The sequence below is a fragment of the Quercus suber genome, unplaced genomic scaffold, assembly GCF_002906115.3.
Source record: "Quercus suber isolate HL8 unplaced genomic scaffold, Cork oak 2.0 scaffold_1124, whole genome shotgun sequence".
Taxonomy (NCBI): domain Eukaryota; kingdom Viridiplantae; phylum Streptophyta; class Magnoliopsida; order Fagales; family Fagaceae; genus Quercus; species Quercus suber.
The window spans coordinates 19,549-39,564 of record NW_027070528.1 but is presented as its reverse complement, the minus strand read 5'-3'; the positions used below and the strand labels follow the sequence as shown (position 1 = coordinate 39,564).

General features: G+C 33.7%; 2 protein-coding genes across 2 annotated transcripts; one reads left to right on the top strand and one right to left on the bottom strand.

The window, feature by feature from the left end:
• Positions 1-10,113: 10,113 nt before the first annotated feature.
• On the bottom strand, positions 10,114-12,248 carry LOC112034993 (L10-interacting MYB domain-containing protein). The gene is made up of 3 exons (XM_024067816.2): positions 12,078-12,248; positions 10,828-11,160; positions 10,114-10,738 (listed from the first exon to the last, which is right to left on the bottom strand). Exons 2-3 carry the CDS (start codon positions 11,158-11,160, stop codon positions 10,403-10,405), a joined length of 669 nt encoding a protein of 222 aa, XP_023923584.1. The 5' UTR covers positions 12,078-12,248; the 3' UTR covers positions 10,114-10,402.
• A 1,113-nt stretch (positions 12,249-13,361) lies between these two features.
• LOC112034994 (early nodulin-like protein 14) lies at positions 13,362-15,054 on the top strand. The gene is made up of 3 exons (XM_024067817.2): positions 13,362-13,709; positions 13,848-14,201; positions 14,532-15,054. Exons 1-3 carry the CDS (start codon positions 13,526-13,528, stop codon positions 14,894-14,896), a joined length of 903 nt encoding a protein of 300 aa, XP_023923585.1. The 5' UTR covers positions 13,362-13,525; the 3' UTR covers positions 14,897-15,054.
• Positions 15,055-20,016: the final 4,962 nt, after the last annotated feature.

Below are 20,016 nucleotides of genomic sequence, written 5' to 3'. Positions count from 1 at the left end.
GCTTTCATTTGAAAGAGAGGAACGTAATGAATTCGTCATGATAAACTTTTGCTAAAATTATTTATGTGGTAAATTATAAATGATAAAAAAAAAGTAATAAATCTTAAAAAAAATGATGTAAAAATGACAAATAATTAGTTACAATAAATTGTATAAAAAAATTATAGTAAAAATTGGAAATTTATTTGCTGTAGGAAAAGAACTAGGCCAAGCTATATATCTATCTTCGTTAGCTCAAGCGTCATGTCAAGTGGGGCTTTCCGCAACCAAAAGCTTTGTACTTTGATTATTTGATATATCAACATTTCCCTCAATAAAAATTCGAAAGGGGCACTTTATGGGCCTCACTTTTGGTGCATAGACACAGAAATCCAAGGCACCAAATAGGCATATGACCACAACAATAGATGCTGTAGTTCTAACTTTCCCTGCACTATTTTCGCAGGGAAATTTGCTTGCTCATTAATTGCGAACCAGTGCGTTGGAATTACACACGGATTGTCCACTATTCCTTTCAGTTGAGAAGCTCCTTTCTCTCTACCTTCGCCCCCTATGAAAGGGCACCCGTGTTAACTAACAATTATCAATCTAGCTAATTGATTTTGACTATTTCTATGAGAGTATAGATGGGACAGTCTTTTCTGAAAAAAGAAATACGGTGTATTTGGGATTTTGGTTCTCTTCAGAGAGCTTTTATGCTGTTATTTTAATCTCTTATAAAGTGAAGTTTTCTTCTTGAATTATCACCCCAAAAAAAAAAAGTTTTCTTCTTCTCATGACATAGGCATGAAAACCACGAAATTTATTTACTTATTTATTTATTTATGTTTGTTTGTTTGTTTATTTTTGTCTTAATTAATTAATTAATCGATTTGTATTCCAATGTTGTTATTGCATATCCTGTACTTACCATAGGATTGCATGTTTCTTATGAAAACTTTACTTATGATTAAAGGAGGTAGGTTAGTTTTCTCAACTTCAGTCTTATTGACTGTTAAAATTATGAGTAAAATGATTAAATTTATCATTTTTTACCAGATTAAGTTTTTGGCATAATACCTTCTCAAAAAAAAAAATTTGGTGTAATTGATAAATCAACATAATATCAGAACATGAAGTATTGAGTTCGTTCCAAATTTGAACCCTACCTCACAGTCTTCCTACCTTCCAATCCTCAACCCAACACACCCACCCCCCCCCCCCCCCCCCCCCCCCCCCCCCCCCCACCCACACACACACACACACACACACACACACATAGCCTCGCCGTACATTGTCTGTAACACCCTTAGGCCAAACCATAGGTAAATTACTTACAACTAACCCTAATATACACCACTATAAGTTTCTTTAAAAAAACTTTTTTTCCTTTTTTCTTGTGTGTGTTAAAAATACTTAGGGCACGTTTGGTACATTGTAATGATTATTACATGAGAATAGAAATAAGTATTACAAGGAATATATTAAGTTGGAATGTAATAAGTATTACTATTCATTAGTTTGGTAACCATTTAGGAATATAATTTTGAATATGCATTCACAATTTAGTAGAGTATAAAAAAAATGTGTAATTAAATCATTTTTAAGTCAAATTTCCTAAAATACACTTATTTTAGGGTGTTCAAAATAGAGCTAATAATTAACAACAAGGAAAATTTATTTTCTTTACTTTTGAAGATGTGGCAACTAATAGCTTTTTAGGAAATTTTTTGTAAAAAGTTATTACATAAGGTGAAGGAATAGATATTCAGTACTTTTAATAAGAAATAGTTATTTCTCATTTTGAAGAATAGCTATTCATAAGGAACTACTATTCATTGTAATAAAAACATAACCAAACAGCCGAATAGTTATGTCATAGGAGTATCTGTTACATTGCAGTGTTTATTACAATCTACCAAACGTGCCCTTAATGTTCTAAAAAAAAAAAAAAAACCNCAGGGTTAATCCAAACCGAGTCCTTACAATTGGCGCCGTCTGTGGGAAGGATTAGGGTGTTGGCCGGCGCACCAGGCAAGTGTTCTAAGTAGTCGTTTTACAGTAGGTTGAAAAAAAAAAAATAATAATAGAAAATTTGACAGCGAAAAGAGGAATCGTGATATTATTATTTCATAAATAGACAGAGTACAAATTACAATCAGAGGCTCAGGCAGGTGTGTTTCACAAACAAATTTACAAGCTAATCCTACCAGCTATTTCTACAATCAGAGGCCCAGGTGGAGCCGCCCTAAAAAAGCTAGCCGGTGGGAAGTGTCAAGCCGTCCCTTTATTGGTATAAAGAGAATGGGAGAGCTTGACACAAAAGGCAGGGAAGGGGGAGGGCCATCATGTTTCCAGGCCACCGACAACTCCCTTCTCGACCAGGCGGAGTTGGAACAAAGAGAGGAGCAGATGCAGGGGTCCGGGATACCGTCTCCTATGATGTTCCCTTGATTCTCTCCAATCCTCACGAGTGTTGGCCGTTGGAGACGGCAACACTCGAGCACCGCCCACGAGGTGAATTCGCACGTCTTCTTCGTCGGGGTGCGCTCCGAGGAAAGACGTTAGGTACTCTAACAACATCCTCCGGGCCACCTTATATGGCGTCATCGGGGTTACGCCTAGATTCTGCCGCACCGGAAGCCAGTGGGGGCTGCGGCCATAATGGCTCTTGGCTTGGATGCCCTCACACCCGCCCAGAGCCGCCTCATATTTGCGAACTCCAATCACAATTCCAGCGGGGTTGTTAAAAGGGATTGGGAAGCTGGAAGAGGTGTCTTTTCTGTTTGTGCTGGGAAGTTCATGGATTGTGGACAAACCATCTCCTCACCTTATATAGGGATGGGGTGGTGAGAATTAATTCATGCAGAATTCGAAAAGAGAATTATCAGTTGGGCTAATAATGAAGCTACCAATTTTCAAGGAGGCCATAGACCGTTGGACTCGTGTTAATTTACGAGGACATTAATGAAGGCGCGTTTCGCGCACCGAAGCGTCAAGCGCGGAACACGAAGGACAATGGGCGCTTCATAAATGAAAAAGATGGGGCCTCGAGCTGGAGGCGAGATCAACGCCACGTGTAAAGATTATAATCTGACCCAAGGAGGAATCATCTCTAGTAAAGCGGTCCGAGGACAAACCTCTACTTACAGAAAAATAGAAGTGGTAGACAGAACCAAGGTATTGCATGGTCCTCGACCTAAGCCTATGGTAAAACTATTCACACCATTACCTGGGTACTAGACAGAACCAAGGTATTGCATGGTCCTCGGACTCAAACCTATGGGGAAACTAGATACTTACAGAAAATAGAAGTGGTAAACAGAACCAAGGTATTCGGTAAAACAAAGAATTAACTTTGAATGGAGTTTTGTGGATTTAATGGTATTAGATGCCAGGTATCACATGGTATACTCCAAACCTTTGATTCTAGTTGTGACAAAGAAAAAAGGTAAAAAGTAGGCCTGGAGTGATGCCTTCTATATCCTCCGCACCATTCCACATGATAATGTTATCAGAAAATATTGCATTGCTTCGGATCCAATGATCAAATAGTTGTCCATAGACTTTGTTGTCTAGATTTTTTTGTATCGGATTCTAGGTGGCTATGAGTGGACCTTCATATGAAAAAATGGAGTGGAAGAGAATGGAGGATAGAGAAACGTGAAGTGGGATGAGAAAGAGAGTAGACAGAACAATATACCTTATTTTGGGATTAGAGTAGGCATGGAATTTATTAAATAAGGATAATAAAAATGAGATACTTTATTAGAATATCAACATTAATGAGTTCATTTTTTTTTGACCCCTTGGATCTATCCCCCCCAACACACACACTATTAATTTATAAAAAAAAGACTTAAAGATAAAAATACTTAAAGAGGCGTGCATGCAAATGGAGCTCAATCAAATATAAATTTCCCCATCAAGGGGGAGCTTTTGCTTGGGGAAATATAAATCTAGGACTGTGGTGTGACAGTGAGAGAGAACAAGAGACATAAATCTTTTAACATTTCTTTAATTTTTGTATTCATGAGAGGCCCAATAGATTTATGGGCTTGGTAATGAGATCAACCTATCCGATGGCTCATGACTGCATGCCACCAAGTCGCGGAGTAAAAAGAAATTTTCAGCTGGCCAATAAATATATATTTAAAAAATGTAAATCTAAAGAATGATTATCAATTAATTATAGATAATATAATATCAAGTATGTTTGAAACATAATTGAAACAAATATAGATATGAAATAAAAATATTTTTATATTAGGTTAGTCTTTACATTGGTCAAAACACTTTTTTATCTAAGCATTATAAACTATAAACTATTGCTATTAAAAAACCGATAAACTATTTCTTAAAAAAAATTGATTAGAATATATTTGTGGGGTACAGAAATTGAATAAGGTAGTATTGCCATGTGTCGTAACGGGGCCGAGAAGGTCAATGCAGTTCCAAGGAGACCATACCCTTGGACGGTAGGGCCGGAGGGACCAGACATCGCCATGTCAATGGCGTGTCACCAGAAGAGATTACACTGTAGAGAAAGAGTTTTAGAGAGGAGATTAGCCTTGACGTGACTGAAGGGATGGTAGCTGTCATCCTATTTAATATATCCCACCAAACCTCTTGGCCGCATTTATGTGGAGAAGACTCCTGAACAATGTTGACTTAGTTGCCGTAACTCACAGAAATTTTGGAAGGGCGTTTGATAAGATAAGCACTCAAGTAGTGACCTGCATGATCAACAAATGGAATGCCAAGATCAGCTAAAAGGGGCTATATAATGTAAGAAATCCTTCAGAGATAGGGGATCGGAAAATTGGTAGAAAAAACACTATAGCACAAAGAACTGAAACTATAATAAAGTCCTAGAGTGATATATTCAAGAATTACTCTCCTAGGATTTTGCCGAGAAAGAATTTCCTTGCCAAAGGCTTGTTTTTCTCTATTTTCTTTTGCTCTCGTACCATCCTTGGTTCATTGTGAGCGTTGTCCAATTCATTGAAATCTAGTTTTCAGCCCATACTCTAAAACTTCATTGTGTTGGGCTATTTAGACTTGAGTTCTTCTACTTTTTGGACTTAGGAACCAAAACCTGCCCTTACAATATTCTTTCAACATTTCAATTAAAAAGAAATTGTTAAATAAATTAGAGAATGCATAGTTAAAGTATACTAAGTTACTAACAGTGTAAATAATAAACTTAATTTTACATGCTTGTAATTATATCATGAGAATATTGTCCTCCTCCCTCCATTAAATAAGATATCTTGACTAACAAAAATTGTTGGCCAATTCACCTTTTCTCAAATTTTCTAATCCAAACAGTTCAGACAAACTAAATTGGTCCCCTTTTTCTTATAATACTGCCATTGTGTCATGATATATTACAGAAATTTAGTTTCTCCCCATATAAGCCTTCAGATCTCCTCTCAATTACGTCTGTGAAGGTGTCATTATGAGATGCTTATTGCCGCTAAAAAAGTCACATATAGTTGTTGAGCAATTTGACCCAGGGTTGGCGGCTCTTTGCAATTTGCGTTTTAAAGCAATAGAATATTAAAACAACTTGACTCAAAATTGATAATATACAATTTGAAGTTTAGATCCAGAGATAATTATGAAATAGTTGATAAATTATCAATTGTATAACAAATTTAAACTACTAAAAATAATAAATTTAATTATTTAATAATAATTTTAACACTTCTTATCCTAAACTCTCCTTTAATAATTGGAGTCCAACACGTGCAAGTTAGAGATCAAATTCAAGATCTCCTACTTAGATACTTTTATAAATTATCAATTGTTCCAAAAATTTAAACTACAAATAAATTGTGAATTTAATCATTTAAACAAATAGTTCTAACAATCGCCAAAGAGAATCATTGAATGAAATATTGTGGTCCAAAAATTGTATAAAAAAGGAAGAATAGTACATCACCTTGATGTTAGGTGTACACGTGTGAGTAAAGTTCCATGTTGAATAAAGATTAAAAGAATGAGAAGTTAATATAACATAATTGAGCACATACCCATTGGGCTTAAGCCTTTTGGGTTAAAAGTATGTTTCTATATGTTATATTAATTATTCAAGGAAGTTCCCTAAGATGTTTATCTCCCCCACAAGTGGTATCAAAGCCCATGGTGGAGTGGGGTAAAGGTGGCAAGGTTATCGAGGTTCATTTCGCAGTTGGAGTGAGAATGGAGTGTATATACTTGAAGCCCTTTTGCAAATAGAGGGTTGACACGTGAAGGCCCATGGATGATGCACTAGTGAAGGAAAAAACCCATTAGGTAAGAGAGAACGAGTAGGACTTGTTCATGACCCACAGAGAGGTCTTGAAACTCACAGAAAATCGAGACTCACACATGAGGGGGAGATTGTTAGATGTATACGTTTGAGTGAAGTCATACATTGAATAAAAATTAGAAAAATAAGTAGTTAATATAACATAATTGAACACATATACATTGGACTTAGGCCTTTATGTGTCAACCACTTGTTGGGAAGATAAAGCTCATATCCATTGACCTTAGGTCTTTTGGATTAAAATTTGTTTCTATATGTTATATTAATTACTTAAGGAAGCTCCTCAAGATGTTTACCTCTCCAACACTTGAAAGTATTGAAAATCTTAATTTCTCAAAGGAATATTTTTTTAATTTTTATTTATTTATTTATTTATTTTTCAGGTATAGTATTTTAAAAAAGATCTAATTAATTTCTAAAAAACTAAGAAATAAATTATACCAAACGATACTAAATAATAAAATGAAGATCGTGGAATCCCCCATAGTAATGGCATTCTATGTTTTCTTATGTTTGTAATTTAAACTACAAACATTCTCATTTCCCAGCATCGATCTACCTATCTTAAAAAAAGTGTAGGTTCGAGTTCAGCCCATAATTTATTTATTTTTTTATTTTTTTCTCTAGAGAATGTGAATCTTTTAGTGCCGCCTTATGCAAAAAAGCATAAAAATAAAAATAAAAATTTAATAAAAAAACGGAAGAAAAAGATCCATTGCTTTCACACTTATTTGTTTTATTGGTGACTATTTTTTCAGAAGTGAAAGTTACGTATTATGAAGAGACTAGTTCAAGCTGCATATATATTAGGCGCTGCATCTTGTTGACAAAATTTACACCATCTATTTAATTAAAGCGGCAGTTCATGGAAGGTTCGGTTTTTAATTTAATAAAAATAGAGGTTTCTTGTGACGTGAAAGAAAAAGATGGTAAAGTAGCAAACAAAAGAAGGATTCAAAATTTTCTAGAAATCTCATTGTCGCCTTCGAAGCAAGCTCCTAGATACATTAACTAATATATTGATCAATCTGGGCACGGTGTTACCTATCTCTCCAAAGTCTACCTAAAAAATAAAACTTGAAAGATTTTCTTCTTTTATTTATTTTATCATGATTTATCATATTCTTTTCCTACTGTTGATTTTGAGAATTTATAATTACAAAGTTTAAAATACCCTTTTTGTTATAATTTGTTTATGGGGCAGAAGAAGAAAGGGAAAAGGACTTTGAGAAAAAAGGTTAGTGGAAAAATAGTAAACGGTTAGGTTTAAGAAGGGTAATCCATTCAAAAGATGGCAAAATGGGAAGCATATATATATATATATATATTATTTCTATTGTAATCGGGATTCCAATGCTTATCCTGAAATGAAATAAAATAGATTAGAACAACCCCATTAATCAAAATTCAATACCATTCAACTTCGGTTTTATGTATAATATACATTTTTTTCATATAAATGTGAATCTCATGTGTCAATAAGCTAATATTAAGATAAGTTCTGGCTCAAAGCAACCCCTATGGGGGCACCTTTTGGTTGTGAGATGCTCATTTAACCTCCGTATTCATCTTGTTTCTTATTTACCTTGGTGCACTGCGTTTTCAAAAGCTTCCTGTTGAACCAGATTCTATTTCAATCCATGGTGGCCCAATTGATATAACAATAGTAATGTCTTTAGTCAACTGGTGAAATACATCGCATCCACCTAGGATTATCAATGTATTACTTTAATTTACCTATTCCACACTATAATTATTATTAATTATCAATCACTCAACAGCTCCTAATAAGTTAATATGGTTTACACGATACAAATGAATATCGAGTTGAGCTTCTTGACTTTTACTTGCTCTATCTCAAAAAAAAAAAAAAAAAAAAAAAAAAAAAGTCCTTGAAATGTCATTTATTTCTAGCATATTGCCGTGTCATGTTTCGGGTAGAGTTTCTTGACTTTTACTTGCTCTCAAGTCCTTCAAATGTCATTTTATATATACCATATTGTGTCATGTTTCATATATTCACTAATAAATTAATTAAAATTACAATTACAATTTTCTAAGCATTTTTATTATCTATATAGAATGTGTCTAAATGTATTAAAATATAGCCGTTGTTAATAAGACAAAGGTGGCGGCTATTGAAAAGAAACCTTCTCATCATTTTCCATGACCAACTTTAAAAGTATTTCCTTTGTGTATCAATATACCTGACACTCCCTAGATATGTAAGAAAGATAAAAATTTCCAAAATCTTAGCTAAATCTCAGTAATTAGAGTCATTAGCTTTAGGAACAAGATACTATCTATTTCAGTTGAGAAATGAGGAAAGTTTATTTCACGGTTTGAATTTTATTTTCTGAAACTGAAAATTTACTGAGTAACATTATTTGAAATTTTAAATGATGTGATACTAAATGTATCTTTAAATTTTTAATATGAATCATGAAATTGGTTCAATTCAAATGTAGAGGATCCTAATTTTTTTAAAAATAAATTACTTTAATATTTGCAAGAGGGGGGAGGATTTGAACCATAGACGCTTTCATTTGAAACACCAAAATATGATAATTGAACTATAAAACTCTTGACATTATTCTAATTCTCAAAGTAATTATCTTTTCCTTGGTGATAAACCAAGGATTATTTATGGCTTTAATGGCAGCGTAAAGAAATGGTAACAACTCCTTTTTATTTTTAATAATTTATATATTGATATGTCAAGTTTTAATTAGTAAATAATAAATTAAAAAGATGATATAGGGATGGACCTTTAAACTTATTACTTACCAATCACGACTTATCATTTTAACTTGTTAAATAAGTTTTGTCCCTAACCAAATTGTAAACAAGGTCTTTTTTTGGATCACCTTTGTATCTTAATTATACAAACGAAGACTTACTATTGGAAAGCCTTTGGATTTCTTCTTAAGATGCAGGCATGGTTAATGTGAATATGCAAGATGGTCAATTTCGATTTACATTATTAATTTTTATTTTTATTTATTTATTCATTTGTCTCCATCATTGAAAAATAACTGAAATTTGAATGCATCATTGGGACGAAGTTTCATGCTTGAGTAGATTGACGCGCAAACCAAGCTTAATTATTATTATTATTTTTTACAAAGATCGATTTGCTCTTTCCATTATAAATTTTTTTTTCTTTTTTTTTCAAAATCCTTATTCTTCTGGTAGGAAATAATCCTTCGCCTAATGGTAACACCTTAACGTACAGTAACGTTGACAAGGCAGGTTATATGCATAGAAAATTTGTAATAATGGCGAATATGAAAATAGCATGCGCATGCAAGATATATAAAGTCAAAATGGGAACCAATCGCACATGTAAATTCATGCCAATTAATAAACTATGTAGGCTAATGAAATTTGCAGTGTCTTACTCTTACATGTACTGTACATGTTTATATATATATATATATATATATATTTTTTTTTAATAACTAATAAAAATTTGGAAAAGTTAACTGGTATTGGTTTAGAAAATTTTTTTAGAAATTTTTTTATGGGAAAGGAAAAAAAAAAGTAACTAATTAATTTGTTTGACAACCTTTTATATTTCTTATTGTTATTATGTAAGTCTAATGGACTTAGACCCATAGTGTAGGTTACTTGTACATCACACCTTATCTATCCTTGTATTTTATTATAACAATTTAATATATAATATTTCAGACTTTAATATGGCATCAGAATAAGAGGTCTTGCGTGGTCTACATGTAAAGTAATAAATTCACCATCTCCTAATTATAGTTTAAACTTTTAAAATAATCAGTAATTTGACACCCTTAAAAGTGGTATGGTCAAAATTTTCTTAAAATTGTCAATTAATAAATATTTTAAGGGCACCAAATAATCCACTCATAAAAAATTATAGACTAGAAAGTCTTAATGCAATTCCATGTCTACGTGTGGGCGGGGTAAATCTGTATAATTTTGAAAAATACGTGCTGCCATGAGGTAGAGTTCGGAACCCTTCTCAATGCCATCTAAGGAGCACACGCGTTCCATGACATTACGAATAGTACTACTTGGCTCCACTGAAAAAGCTGAGTTCCTTAACTCCACAACATCACATATACGACTAAGTTATTGTGTCAACTGTAATGCCGTTCCTCCTTTCTTCCCTTTGCTCTGCGTGGATGACGGTAAAACTCGCTTCTTTCCTTTCTTTTGTGTTGGGTTAGGTGGTTGTGTGAGGTTAGGAGTCTCGTCTTCATGAACGTCATCATCATCATTTGGAGAAGATGAGTCAGCAGAAGTATCACCTAACCCCTCCTTAGGTGTCTCAAGATCATTAGGTAACACACCTGAAGTGGGGGCCCATGCTAAATCTCCTGTGGCCGCAATGTCCTTAAACATAATGTCTAATAAGTCAACATTCTCCAAACCTTTCTCTCGAAATTTTGCAGCTTCAGGAACCTCCTACAATTTTGAATATTTTCATTAATAACTCAAATAGCATGGTTTATCTACTAATAAAAAATATGTTCAATGGGTTATACAAAACATACCATTAGTTTCCTCTCCCACCACTCATCAGTTGCAGCTATTGTTCCTTTGGCTGCATCCCATCCCAATCCAGTTTCACTTCCCTTCAACTTATTGCAAAGTACCCAATCTTTCTTCAAACTATCCCATTTATGCTTATACTTCGCCCTAGGATATTCCTTTCCAGTTTTCTTTTCAAAAGTTGCTATAATATTTGTCCAACCCTTTTTACTAAAGTGGGTATTAGGTCGATTACCCTTAAATACCTCATCCACACAAGCTTCGCAAAAGATAGTTGTTACTCTTGATGGCCATTGAGCTCTAACATTTGAGCTACTTTGGGATGGGTTACCCATCTAAAAAAAATAAGTTTGTTACTATTAATGTTCAGCCAAATACAGCAAGTTCTACAACTAAACCCATGAGAAAATTGCATAGTGAGTAAGTTTCCTAGGTAAGTTCTACAGCCACAAAGAATCAAATAGTTTCAATATTAGAAATCACATCAAGTTCTTGTTCTACTCCCAAGTCTTTGTAATATGCATGAATAGTTCAGCCTTATGCACAAACAATCTGCACAAACATTCATAAGTTTGTCCTCTAATGGATGTTCCAATTTTGATACACATGCATTGAAATTTGAAACCACAAAATTCTCTTAAGTCACTAAAACTTGAAACTGAAATTTAGTAACAGAAGAAATTCATTTTGGAACTTATGCAGCATAAAGTTTCTAGTTACAAATATGTAATGAGATCAGCTGTTATAAAGAAAATAAGCAAGAATCTAATAGCTTTTAAATAAAACTATTTCATCAACTGAATCTTCCAAGATAAAGTGCAAGTAGTGTTCAATTACACTTCCATCACACTTATAATTTGGCCAAAGATCAAACCAGTAGTAGTGTTAAAAAACCCAAATTTGCAGCAAAGTAATACAGATTTATGCATTAAAATCAACTCTGAATAGTGTTTTAAAAAAAAAATAATAAGGAGTGCCGTGTCCAGATTTTGAGCAAAGTAATCCAAAGGATAATAACAAGTCCAAGCATCAATTGGACATCTGCTCTAGCTTCTTGTACTTTCGATGTTTTACAACAAAATTATACCATAAAATTGAAAAACAAGATGCAGCTAAAGCTACTAGGCAGAGACAGAGAGACAGAGAGAGGTCTTACCAGCAGCAACAACAAACAACAAATCTCTAAAACTCAAAATACCAAAAGCCCAAATCTATATCATAAATTCAAAGATGGGTAATGGAGAATAGTTACCTGGAATTGCGATGAAGAACGACGATAAACGGAGCAGAGCAAAAACGTTGAAGAGAGAACCAATCCCTGTGAAGCTGATGCTTTGAGGCAGAGGACTGAGGATATATATGGTGAAGGGAGAGGACTTGAGACGCAACGGTAAAGGGAGAGAACGGAGGCTAATTTTGGACTTCAGCAAAAAATTTTGGCGGAATGACGATTTGCAAATCGCGCGGTATTGAAATCGCAATGGAAAATTGCCTTTCCTGAAACGCGAAAATCTGCTGCTTCAAAAACGCAATCCCACATATTTCGCTCAGCCAAACATATACTGATTCTTGCGATTTGATAAACGGGCGTTTAGCTCTCTCAATACGCCTAAACAAACGGGCTCATAGTAATGGGTCAAAAACGCGGTAGTTGAAAGATTGGGATTTTTACTCTCTAATGGCTCCTTGAAAATGGTAACAGATATTGGAATTAATGGACGGAAATTCCATTTCGGCTTCCCAAAGGCCATTCCTCTTTCCTGATTGTTTATTGCCATTGGACTCCACAATTTGAATGGCAAATGCATAACGCATGGAAAATGCGATTTCTTTCCCAAATCCCCTCACATTATGAATATGATTCCCACACTGTTCAAAGTTCAATCCCTTGTCAACCTCATGGGGCACGAGAAGTGCCATTTACAAGTCAGGTCAATGCAGATGCATTTTGTCAGTAACAACTTATTCAACATACCACAAACATCATTTGCATTTGCATAACTTGTAGAAATATGGGATGTTAATTATGACTTGTTACCAAAAGCTTATACTGTTAAGAGGTGGACCAAAATATAACTTGTATCAAACTCACAAGCACATTAAACAGCATCATCTTGTGCATAATACATTAAATGCTGACTGGACCATAAATGAAAAACACATGTCATAATATCTGAGTAGGAATGACAAATTAAATTACATTTGCACTTACGACGCATACACATCACCTCCACCATGTCATTAGGAATACATTAATTTTCCTTTATAGATATTATAAGATTTAAATTTATAGCATTAGCTACATAATAATTGTTCTTTTGCATCAAATTAAGATATCAATTGAGTTTTGGTGTAGATAAGATTCAAAACCAACTGAAGATAAAATTTTTAAACCAATTAAACTACTTGAAACCAACTTATATATAATAATTTAATTTGGTTAATTAGTAAGTTCTAGAACTTACTGATATTGACCGATAATTATTTTCGTGGAGGCAACAGGATAGACTTTTACATGGTGAACTTACATGGTGAACCTGAACTCATACTCTGCTAATCACGAAAGTAGTACCATGACTTCTTCCTGCTTTTAGAAGCCTCTATAAAAAGATCACAGACCACTCCTCAAATCATTGCAGTAACAACCCAACACATTAGAAACAAGGCACACAGGAAAAGAAGTTGGGTATAGATTAAGCTATGGCTAAGATTATCAGACTAGCAATTCTAGCCGTAGCACTTTTTGCTTTCCTACAAACCACAGTTGCTGTGACTACACATGTGGTTGGAGACAGCACAGGGTGGACGGTTCCTCCTAATAACAACTTACCCTTTTATGCTGTTTGGGCTGCGAAGCAAACCTTCATTCTTGGCGACATTCTGCGTAAGTATAGATAAATAAGTTGCTAGTCCCATTTACTTTATTCTCTTTTGTTGATTTGTGGATGAATTTGGATCAAAGAGGTCTAAACTCCACCTGGGATTTTTTTTCTAACTTCAATGATCTTTGATGTTTTATCAGTTTTCAACTTCACTACTGGACAAGAAGATGTAGCCAGAGTTACGAAGGAAGCTTTCTTAATCTGCAATTCAACAAACCCCATCTCTCTTATAACAACCGGGCCAGCAAATTACTCGTTGAACTCGACCGGCGAGTACTACTTCATAGACACCTTGAACAACAGCTGTGCTCTGGGACAAAGGCTTGCAATCAACGTGACCACATCTCCTGGACCAACTGCTAGTCCTGTTCCCAGAACAATACCAGAGAATTATACAGTCGGTGGTAACATGGGATGGATCGTCCCACCACTTGGTGAAATTGCTTATATTACTTGGGCTTACAACAAGACTTTCATCGTCGGAGACACTCTAGGTACAGACTTTATGATGTGATTAACTGTGATTGATAAACTACCATTTTCACATCATTCCACCACATCTTTCTATAACTCACAATTGATTATTTTAGAATTGTGACAAAAATGATTGACACAAAAGTTGTATTAAAAAGCTGTATATAAACTGCATAAAATACTTTTCTTTTAAATCAAGAAATGAAGAAAGATTGAAACCTTATATTCTTCCATATTCAACAAAAATACTTTGGGGGGAAAAAAACATTAAACAAATTTTGTAGGTGGAAACCCAAATAAGAAATTATATCTTCCTCTATCTCTAAGCCAATTCTTGAACCTTTTTGCAGTGTTCAACTTTTTAAATGGATCAGATGACGTTGCCAGGGTGACCAAAGAAGCTTATAACAGCTGCAACTTGAGCACAAGTCTAGCACTTTATAACAATAGTCCTGCATATATCCCCCTCAAGAACACCGGCGAGTATTTCTTCACCAGCACCTATCAATACCACTGCGCCTTGGGTCAAAAACTAGCCATTAACGTCACTGGCTCCGGCACCGCCTATCCACCTTCCAGCTCCGCCAACTCTCCTTCAGGTTCAAATGGTCCCACCGCTTCTCCTCCATCAGGGAGTACTAGTGCTGCCCCGTCTAGGATTTCCGGTAGATATTTATTTGGCCTCTTGACCATTGCCATGGTTGTATTTTATTGATCTTTGCCAGTTCATGGTTTGAGTATGGTTGACTTTGTTCTTTGTTATTTTGTATATTTACGATCGTATCATATGTTTTATACATGTACACTATGAGGATGTACTATCCATTCTATTCAGTTTATACTTTAAATAAAGATTCTGTTTCTGTCTTTAAACATTCCTCACTATGATCATTATGCTTCTTTTCTCTAAGCTTATTTTAAAGCTGCAATAAATCCTATGGATGTAGATCAGTTGAACTATCTAGTCAATGTAATTAAGTGCCTTGTGAAACATTTGATCCAATTACTTCCTGGACAAGGTTTTCCTTTAGTTAATTTTTATGTGTTATTCTTTCTTGTGGTACTATATAATTTTATAATGCCTAATTATCTGTCAATATATAGAGAACCATAGGTCCCACAACTAGCTTCACTTAATCATAGTCATAATTTCAAAATACAGTTTCTTCCAAAATAAATGATCTATTTGGTAATGTTACTCTAGTAATGTTGTTTAAGTGTTGTAAAAATATGTGTGGATAAAAAAGTGTTATGGAAATTAATGTTTTATTATTTAAATAATGAAAATTGTTATTTAAACAAACAACCAAACAAGCCCAAAATCTCTTGTCATCACAATCCAAATTCAACTCAAAGATCAACATCCTATCAAAATAGAGGTCATTATTTTTTTTTTTTAAAGCACCACAAACCATTACATTTCATAATATATAAAACTACAATTCATCCTATTACAAGTTCAGTCTATTAACTTCAAATCTACTAATTAAACAAAAGAATCACATGCACAATATCAACTTTTAACCTAGAATGTTTTACTATTTCCAACTCCATAAAAAAGAATTGGAACTTAAACTTCGAATAGCGAAAATATCAAAAAATACATAATGAATATCACTTTCAAAATTAAACCTATGACAATCCCACCAAAAATCAAACATAAAGCTCTTATATGATTTTATTGTCACTCCCATGTACGTACGAAGGGAGACTTTGACCATTGGGGCAATGGCCTCAATTTTATTTTATTTTTTTAAATATTAATATATACATAGGTATCAGTTTTAGCAAATTTGTTGTGTAATATTACACTTTGCCCTCGTAACAATATCATTGATTCTTTTAAAAGTAATGTTATAGTTACAAACTTTTCTAAACTATTTTTACAGAAATAGTAAATTCTTATTAGTTTGCATCTGGATTTATCACTTACCTCACTTTTTTACTTACTAATAACCACTCACCACATTAACAATTTGTAAAAAAAAAATTTGTAATTCTAGCATTTTCCTCATTTTAAAGGTCATAAAAAAATTTATAAACCTAAAATCTAAAACAAAATATACAAGCCCAAAAAATTTAGTCCAACAATAAAAATTACAAATTGTAAAGCTAAAAACAATTAAACTCAATCAACCAATTTTACCTAAAACAAATAACTCGACCCTTTAAAAAGTTTTACCAAAATAATTTTTTTCTTACCCAGCAACAAACGCATGCATCAAAAACACAAATAAATACTAAATAAATAAACCCTTAGCGGTTAAGCAACAAGCAACAAAACCACCCCCTAACTTCAAATTCTGGCTCCATCCTTGGTCACGCTCCCAACCAACAAATAGGTTAGTCACACGACAACGGCCATACACTTTAAATGAAACATGTAATGAAATCTTTGGGTTTTGGACTTTATGATGAGTTTACTCATTGGAACTTTAGAGAAGTGATCTTCGTGCACACTTTAAATTTTCCCACTGCAATGTTTGAAATATGACTTCAAGAAAGAAAGGTTAACCATGTAACGCTTTAAATTAGCTAGCAAAGAATGAAGACTTGCACGCGTTTTTTTTTTTTTTTTAAAAAAAAATAAGCAACTAGCATGCGTTGATTAGGGAATTATTTGGTTTGGCCAAAAATATAATGGTCTCCTATTCTTAGTAATGCTAGTTTTATTGGCATGGAAGAACTTAAGCTCTTTTGGTGAATACCTCCTGAATAATTTTTTTGTTGTACCTTAAATTTTGCTTAGGCTACCTTGATTTCAAACCTAACTAGAATTTTTTTTTTTCACGGATTGTCCAATGTAAACCCAATATTGCGGCACAATTGTTTTCTTAATGGTATATTGTGATTAGCGTATAATAAAAGTGACGTTAGTGATGGGCACGCGAAAGTGATTCTTTATTACTCACAACTTGACACTCCTGCAAGTTGAGATAAAAGCTAAAAAAAGCTAAAAGTTAAAAATTGAGCTTATAAGTTCATGCCAAACATGCTCCTAATATCTTTAAACCATAAATTGAGAATGATTAAATGAGAAACTATTCAGTTTAACCGTATATCTGGTTCTTTTAACCAAATACAAATAAATCATGGTGGGTTTAACTAACTACTTGGCCTCCTTGATATTAAAAGTTCATAAGAAGTAGTTTCTTTTTGTTGGTTGAGAGAATCATGTAGCTATCCTTCTGTTGTAGTTAATAATCCTTCTAATAAAATCAAGGGGAAAAAAGATTTAATATTTGGAATTTAAAAGCAATAAATTTGAAAATGGCAAAACTAAGTGCATTGTACTTTTTGTTTCTCAATTAAATTCAATCATATAGCTATATAACAATATAATAAAAATAATATTATATTTTTCAAAAACAATTAAATTTTGATAGGCCAAGAATGTATTGACCCCTTTGGTTACTTGATCAAATTTGTTAGAAATTTAGATCCCTTAAAACACAACCAGATTGAGTAGCCTAGTTAATTAGCCAAGTTGTTACTTAGTCAAATTATGCAATTCTAGGTTAAAACAATCAAACAATCATATCAAGAATATAAAGCAGTGGAAAAGTAAATAACACAAGATATGAATACCCAGGAAACCACACGGTAAAAACCTGGGGAGGATTTGACCTAGCTATCCTCAAGGTAAACCTGAATTCACTATGCGAAAGAATCGAAGTTTATACAGAAGGACTACAAGCTCCCCGCTTGACTTACTAATGCTACCCACCAGTAGAACTTACTGACACGACCACGTGCAAGCTCTGAATCCACGGACTCCTTCTTTCTTGGATTCTCCAATCAGCTACAAGCACCCACGCTTGATATTCTTTAAGCTTCAATGGTAGCAACCTTGTTGATCATCAAGATGTAGATAATCTCTACCTTGAAAACCCTAAGTTTATGTGAAAGAAAGCTCCTCAATAATCTCACAAGAGATTCACATAAACCGCAAATATGAGCAATAAAGACTTAGAGAGGTTTTGGTACAAAACCCTAAAAACAAAGGAGGCACAAGAGGCACTCTAATCTCTCTCTCCAAAGTCCCAAAAACGTGGCTTAGGGTTCCTTTATATAGTGGAAGAAGTAGATCTGAAACCCTAATCCTTAATGGGCTTAAGCTGCTGTTTGGGCCGACTTAAAATTCTGCAGATACGATTTTCAATCGATCGATCGAATCAGGCAGAATATGAAGTCTTCTTCCTGCAGCTTGTATGTTCTTGAATCTTGACTTGAATCACCTTGAGTATTGTCTAATAAAACCTATAGACTCTAAGATCAATATTTAGACAAGTTTGTGTTCACGATTTGTCAATTGTTCTAAACATTTAGAACCTAACAAACTCCCTCTTTGGCAATTCGTGACAAAACTTTCATACAGAATGAAATGCTCAAATACAAGAACAACCCAATACAATAAAATGCTCATTACAACAAATTCAACCTAACTACTATCCATCAGTTGCAAGTGTAGACAGTAGCTCAATTGAATCAACCTGTATATTTCCTGAAACACTCAACAAACGCATAAACGCATGTGTGACAGAAAAACAGTAAATCAACAAATATGCAAACTAACTCTCCCCCTAAGTTAGATACATCAAAAACAATGTTAACTCCCCCTAAACATAACATTCTTGTATTTTCCACACATATTCCCACATATCAACTATTTCTCTCCCTTTTTGTCACGTATTGACAAAGACAACTCATACAAAGAGTAAACACCTAACATACGCAACAAATGATAAGAGAAAATAGAGAAAGAAAGGGACACAAAATAATTCAACTCTATAGAAAATAGAGACAGCTCCCCCTATGAACAACACAAGTTAAAACAAAAATTTTCTCCCCCTATCAAAAATAGGAAAAACAAAACAAGTTTTAGGAAAAACAGTTTTGGGGAAAAATAGAGGAGGTGGGGGAAAATCAGCAGCAACAGCAGCATCACCAACAGGATCAGGTACATCCTCACCAGCAGGACCAAAGTTAAAAACACACAAACTAAAGTTAAAAATTAAGGTGATGATACATATGAAGAAAAAATATTCTCTCTTTCAATAAAATGCAAACATGGCACTATGTGACCCGTAAACAGTTGCATGAGTAGGGAAAATATTTGCACATTGATTATCCATCATATCTTTTAAGAAATTTTTTTTTGCAGTTCACACATAAGAAATAGCATAGACTAAAATGTACAAAACTCAAAAATTAATCAATCAATTTTTAAAACAAGTTGAGTACCCAATTTAGCAAAGTGTATGCATGATATGTGTGAAAACAATGAGAAATATGACTGCAAAATTGTAAGATGGATACAGAAATCAATGCAATGCATGTGAATCCTAAACACAAATGATGCATGGAAAAAATTTTTGGTCAAAAACATAGAAACTGAAAATTTTTCAATTTCGATCGATCGAGAATCGATCGAACATTAATCGAGTCAGGCAAACTCAAACCAAAGATTTTAATCGCAATTTCGATTGATCGAAAAACAGGTTCGATCAATCGAAAGTCTGGGAAAATCAGATTTTTGAAAAACAGAGCATTTTAATGCAGAAACTCCTCAAATCACATTGTTTTATAAAAAAATGTATGAGTATGAGACGAAAAGTTTTTCAAAAACACTTGAATTTAACCTAGATCTTCCAAAATCAAGATTTTCAATCAATTTGTCCTCAAAGCGCAAACATTAAACACATTTTGCATTAAAATCAAGGAACTTTTAATCTTGGATGGCCACAACAAAATCACACACAATATAATGTACCAAGTTTAACAAAGAGTAACTTGTGTAGTGTGTGCAACTAGCAAAAACTTGAGATACATGTG

Bases quoted from the DNA above. Each gene is read 5' to 3' on its own strand.
- LOC112034993 (XM_024067816.2), bottom strand. From the start codon at position 11,160: ATGGGTAACCCATCCCAAAGTAGCTCAAATGTTAGAGCTCAATGGCCA. The intron at 10,739-10,827 runs GTATGTTTTGTA...TCAAAATTGTAG, and splicing joins GGTGGGAGAGGAAACTAATG to GAGGTTCCTGAAGCTGCAAA.
- LOC112034994 (XM_024067817.2), top strand. From the start codon at position 13,526: ATGGCTAAGATTATCAGACTAGCAATTCTAGCCGTAGCACTTTTTGCT. The intron at 13,710-13,847 runs GTAAGTATAGAT...ATGTTTTATCAG, and splicing joins CATTCTTGGCGACATTCTGC to TTTTCAACTTCACTACTGGA. The intron at 14,202-14,531 runs GTACAGACTTTA...ACCTTTTTGCAG, and splicing joins CATCGTCGGAGACACTCTAG to TGTTCAACTTTTTAAATGGA.